The following is a 6,000-nucleotide window of genomic DNA, read 5'->3' on the forward strand; positions in this document are numbered from 1 at the left end:
ATTTACTAAGATGGTGCTGGGTACAAAAGGTCTGAGTTATAAGGAGAGGCTGGATAGGCTGGGACTTTTTTCCCTGGAGCATAAGAGGTTAACAGGTGACCTTATTGAGATTTTTAACATTGTACAGGGCATGGATAGGGTGAATGACAGCTGTCTTTCCCCTAGGGTGGGGATTTGAAGACTATGGGATACATTTTTAAGGTGAGAGGAGAAAGATGTATAAAAAACATGAGGCGCAATTTGTTACGCAGGGAGTGGTTTATATCTGGAAACAACTTCCAGAGGAAGTGATGGATGCAGGTTCAGTTACAATGTTTAAAAGGTATTTTGATAAGTACAGAATAAGAAATGTTTGGAGGGATATGGGCCAAGCGCAGGCAAGTGGGACTAGTTTACTTTGGGATTATGGTTGGTATGGACTGGTTGGACCGAAGGGTCTGTTTCCGTGCTGGATAATCCTATGATTCTATTCTCAACATCTCAATCTCAGAACTGAGGGGATGTGTGTGTGTGCAGCCTGTACCTCTCATTGACCCCTTTCCACTGCAGCATCACTCTCACAACGGAAAGGTGGGGAGAGAAGTGAGCTCTGAGATGGTGTTTTCTCATTTTAACATTTTCTGTTTTCTTTGCTTATCGAAGGCGTTGGGAAGAGAGATTGATTGCATTGAGCTGAAAGTGTTGGAATTGAAGGACAAGGCCCACGATTTGGAGGGGACGGCTGATACCAGCAATGAGGGATCAGCCAGCCAGGCTGTGTCCACACTCTCAGGCCACTGGCTCTGTCTCCGAGATTCGGCGAGAGAGCAAGAACTACGCTGCTCAGGCCTCAGGGAGGAATGGAAAAGCATCAACGAAGAGGTACCAATGGCAAATGACCAGTGGGAACAGTGTCACCTATTACACAACCTGGGCCATTAATGTGGAACAACCCAGGACACGATGAGGGTGGGGAAGCTGGTGTGTTCATAAGGATTTCAGCAAAGCCTTTGACAAGGTCCAACATGGGAAACTGATAAAGAAGATAAAAGCACATGGGAGTCAGGGTAGGTAGGCAAGAGAAAAGAAATTGGTCCAAAATTGGCTTTGTGACAGGAGAAAGAGGGTGGTGTTTGTGTGGCTGGTGCTCGGTCTGCAGTGGGGGTACCACAAGAACAGTGCTGTGTCCCTTATTGTTTGTGCTATTCATAAACAATGGAGATGGGAATGTGGGGAAGAGGGTGATAAGTAAGTTTGTAGATGATGCAAATACTGGCCGATTGGGTGACAGTGTCAAAGAGTATGGTACTGAAAAAAGGTTAGCTGGTCAGGCGCATCCGAGGAACAGGAGGATCGACCTTTAGATTAAGGGCTTAGGCCCAAAGCATCAATTCTCCTGCTCCTCGGAGGCTGTCTGACCTGTTGTGCTTTTCCAGCACCACACTCTTCGACTCGTCTCCAGCATCTGCACTCCTCACTTTCTCTTCCTGAGTGGCTGACAGGGAGGAGGAAGGTGTTAGGTTACAGGAAGATACAAACGGATTGGTCAGATGGAAGATCAGTGGCAGATGGAGTTTAACCCTGATCACTGTGAGGTGATGCACTTTGGAAGAAGCAACAAGACAAGGGAGCATTCAATGAAGGACAGGACACTGGGAATCTCAGAGGGACACTGGGAATCTCAGAGGGACATTGGGAATCTGAGAGTGACACTGGGATCTTGGGCAGCTTGTCCACAGATCCCTGAAGGTGGCAGGATACAATATTACGATAGTTAAGAAGATGTATGGGATATTAGCCTTTATCAGAGAGAAAGTGAGGGCTGCAGATGCTGGAAATCAGAGCTGAAAATGTGTTGCTGGAAAAGCGCAGCAGGTCAGGCAGCACCCAAGGAACAGGAGAATCGACGTTTCGGGCATAAGCCCGATTCCTGAAGAAGGGCTTATGCCCGAAACGTCGATTCTCCTGTTCCTTGGATGCTGCCTGACCTGCTGCGCTTTTCCAGCAACACATTTTCAGCTACTAGCCTTTATCAGTCAAGGAGATATGATAAGAGCAGGGAGGTGATGCTGGAGCTGTACAGGACTTTGGTGAGGCCACAGCTGGAGCACTGTGGACAGTTCTGGTCCCCACACTCACTATAGGAAGGATGGGATTACACTGGAGGAGGGGGGACAGCGGAGATTCACCAGGATGTTGCCAGGAATGGAGCAGTTTAGCGATAAAGAGAGACTGGATAAGCTCAGCTTGTTTTCCTTAGAATAAAGAAAGTTGAGGGGGCCCACAATAGAGGTGTGTACGATTATGATGGCATTGGACTGGATGAATAGAAAGCAGTTGTTCCCCTTATATGAAGGGCAATGATAAGGGATCATGAGTTTAAAGAGAAGAACGGGAGGTTTAACAGGGATTTGTGGAAACCTTTCTGGAAAGCAATGCCTTGGAGGGCAGTAGAGGCAGGAAGCCTTGAAAGCTTTAAAAAAAAATAGGTGGATGAGTGCTGGAAATCTCACAGCACTCAGGTCACTGTTCTAACATAGGCCAGTGATCCAGTATAAACTGAACCAGCAGGGTTGGCTTCAGTAAGCGAGAGTCAGTACTGTGGGAGTGCCACACTGTTGGAGGGTCAGTGCTGAGGGAGCGCTGCACTGTTGGAGGGTCAGTGCTGAGGGAGCGTCGCACTGTCGGAGGGTCAGTGCTGAGAGAGCGCCGCTCTGTCTGAGGGTCAGTGCTGAGGGAACGCCGCACTGTCGGAGGGTTAGTACTGAGGGAGTGCTACTGTTGGAGGGTCAGTACTGAGGGAGTGCCGCACTGTTGGAGGGTCAGTGCTGAGGGAGCACTGCACTGTTGGAGGTTCAATGCTGAGGGAGTGCTGCACTGTTAAGAGTCAGTACTGAGAGAGTGCCGCACTGTCAGGGGGTCAGTCTTGAGGGAGCATCACACTGTTGGAGGGTCAGTGTTGAGGGAGTACCGCACTGTTGGAGGGTCAGTGCTGAGGGAGTGCTGCACTGTCGGTGGGTCAGTGCTGAGGGAATGCCACACTGTCGGACGGTCAGTGCTGAGGGAGCGCTGCACTGTCAGAGGGTCAGTGCTGAGGGAGTGCGGCACTGTCAGAGGGTCAGTGTTGAGGGAGTACTGCACTGTTGGAGGGTCAGTGCTGAGGGAGTGCTGCACTGTCGGAGGGTCAGTGCTGAGGGAGTGCTGCACTGTCGGAGGGTCAGTGCTGAGGGAATGCCACACTGTCGGACGGTCAGTGCTGAGGGAGTGCCGCACTGTCAGAGGGTCAGTGCAGAGGGAGCGCTGCACTGTCAGAGGTCAGTACTGAGGGAGTGCTCTACAGTAGGAGTTGGCTTTTTTCAAATGTAAATAGGTCAGCACTAAACCAAGATTATTTTTCGTTGACAAATGTCTCACGATCATGACTGTAAGAAGAGTCTAGAGAGTTCCCCACAAGATTCTGACCATCATTAATCTGAGCAATGTCCCAAATTATCCAATCCCATTTTGTCCCGCGTGGAATCCTGCTGTGCACAAATTGCCTCCTGCGTTTCCTATGGCAGTGACTACATTTTAAGAAAGTATTTGGTTGGCACTGAAGTGGTTCAGGAAGTGCTGACACATTGGTGGCTATGTTAATGAAGTTTCGCTTTCCTTTCTGCGTTCAGATTGATCGTGCGATGATTATCCTGGACCACCTTCAGGATGACCTGCCTGATCATCTGCGGCAACAGGCTCCAATGGCTGAGCTCTTGGGGCTGGAGGAGTACGCCAGCCGTTACCATGGTGATCTGACCCAACAACAATCAACCCTGGGCCTTCTGTTCCAGCGTGTGGCCCGTGTTCTCAATGTTCAGGAGCCATCGGACTCAGCTCCAGCCGTACCTGTCCTTCAGGAATTGCGAATGATGGAGGAGCGATGCCAGAGGTGAGGCAGGAATGGCCCTGGCTTTATCACTGGCTTTATCTCATTTTGTTTGTGCTGCTGGGGTGTGAGACAAAGCAGGATCCCAACTCTCACCTCTGTTGGTAGTTCTGGGAGTTGGAGTGGGAGGGGTGTTTACGATGGAATTGGTCTCAGTATGCCTGCCATTTCAGAACAGCAGTGTCTGTGGTACTGCCCATGGTGCAGTGCTCTGAACATCCTATCACTGCTGCAGTTCAAACAGGCAGCTCAGCACCACTGCTTCCAGGGTAACTGCGGATGGACAGTAAATGTTGGCCCAGCCAGAGACACCCACACTCCACAAAACACTAAATAAAAGTCTATAATTTCTCAGCTTGAGCCTGTGAGTGCAGGGGGCTAATGACAACAGCTGTTGTGTCACCTCAGACAGCAAAGGGACCACCGTGTATGACTACAGCCCATCCTCCACCACCCTACATTGACCTCTCACACTGTGAAATGTTTTTGTCTCCTGTCTGACTCCCTATCTCCACTTTGCCAGTGACTGTAACTGTTTTCCATTATCCGAAAGCTCACACTCTAATCCAGTGCAGACTGGATACAGTTGATGGGTCTTGTTTATTCCTTGCCTAATTGGAAAGGGATTAAGGCCCTTATTGTTTTTTTGGCAGGGAGCGGGGAACTATTTACTTATTACTGACAGCCAGATACTGTCCAGGCAAAAGGGTCTTCCTCATTGCCTCAGCCCTCACTAGGGTTTTCCCCTCGTTCCCTCAGCCCCCCTCCAGGGACTGAGCTGAATTCAGGGGGCGCACACACACTCACAGCTGCACACCTTCAACCCTGTGAGTCTCTGATGTTCAGTCAGGTGGTTTGTTCTCACAGTCTGGCACAGAAAATCGAGAACAATCGGCAGGACATTGAAGCAGAGATCCGGGAGCGGGAGAAAACCCTCCAAGAGATTGACAGTATTGATGCTTGGCTGCAGCAAACAACGATTCAGCTGGACAGCACAGAATTACACAGCGATGGAGGGCCACACACCGACCTGGAGGTAAGTTATTGTCAGCAAGTACAGGAACTGTAAACCCACCAGAGGGGTCAAGTCTTTTTTATGTAGAATAACAGCTACAGACTGGGATCCAATTGAGGGGTTCGGGGTGGTTTATATACAGAATAACAGATACCCGGGAGCGGATGTCTTAAAATTAATTTACATGATTGGGTATTGCTGACTAGGTCACCATTTATTGCCCATCCCCAATTGCTGAGAGGGCAATTAAAAGTCAACCCCATTGTGTGGGTCTGAAGTCACATGTAGCTAAGGATTGCAGTTTCCTTTCCTAAAAGAGGTGCCAGTGTTGGTTTGGGGTGTAGAAAGTTTAAAAGCCATCTAACATCAGGTTACAATCCAACAGGTTTATTTGGAAGCACTAGCTTTCGGAGCGCTGCTCCTACATCAGTTAGCTAGTGACCTGACGAAAGAGTAGCGCTTTGAAAGCTTATAGTTTCAAATAAACATGTTGGATTATAACCTGGTGTTGTGTGATTTTTAACTTTGTTCCCTAAAGGACATTAGTGAAGCAAATGGGCTTTTCTCACAACCGACAATGGTGTCATGATCATCATTAGACTCTTAAATCCCGAATTCAAATTCCACCATCTGCCCCAGAACACTACCTGGGTCTCTGGATTAACAGCTCAGCAATAAGGCCATCAACTTCCTAGTTACAGACTGGAATCTAATCGAGGGGTTCGGGGTGGTTTATAACGAATAACAGATACCTGGGAGGGAGTTACAGACTGGAATCTAATCGAGGGCTTCAGGGTGGTTTATATACAGAGTAACAGATAGCCCAGAGTGAGTTACAGCCTGGAATCTAATCGAGAGGTTCAGGGTGGTTTATATACAGAATAACAGATACCCGGAAGGGAGTTACAGACTGGAATCTAATCGAGAGGTTCGGGGTGGCTTTTATATAAAATAACAGACTCCTGGGAGGGAGTTACAGACTGGAATCTAATCGAGGGGTTAGGGGTGGTTTATATACAGAATAGCAGACACCCGGGAGGGAGTTACAGACTGGAATCTAATCGAGGGGTTCCGGGTAGCTTTT

The 6,000-nt window shown here is 48.8% G+C and overlaps 1 protein-coding gene across 1 annotated transcript in view; it reads left to right on the forward strand.

The window, feature by feature from the left end:
* Positions 1–6,000, forward strand: part of LOC122547709 (uncharacterized) — a 609,753-nt gene that overhangs the window by 214,681 nt on the left and 389,072 nt on the right. The window contains exons 35-37 of the mRNA XM_087989511.1: positions 643–861; positions 3,645–3,904; positions 4,769–4,937. Of these exons, the coding sequence (XP_087845637.1) occupies positions 643–861; positions 3,645–3,904; positions 4,769–4,937 (648 nt within the window). The remainder of the gene's footprint in view (positions 1–642; positions 862–3,644; positions 3,905–4,768; positions 4,938–6,000) is intronic.

This window comes from Chiloscyllium plagiosum, unplaced genomic scaffold (assembly GCF_037043375.1).
Source record: "Chiloscyllium plagiosum isolate Xiang-an unplaced genomic scaffold, Cpla_swu_hap1 HiC_scaffold_8, whole genome shotgun sequence".
NCBI lineage: Eukaryota > Metazoa > Chordata > Chondrichthyes > Orectolobiformes > Hemiscylliidae > Chiloscyllium > Chiloscyllium plagiosum.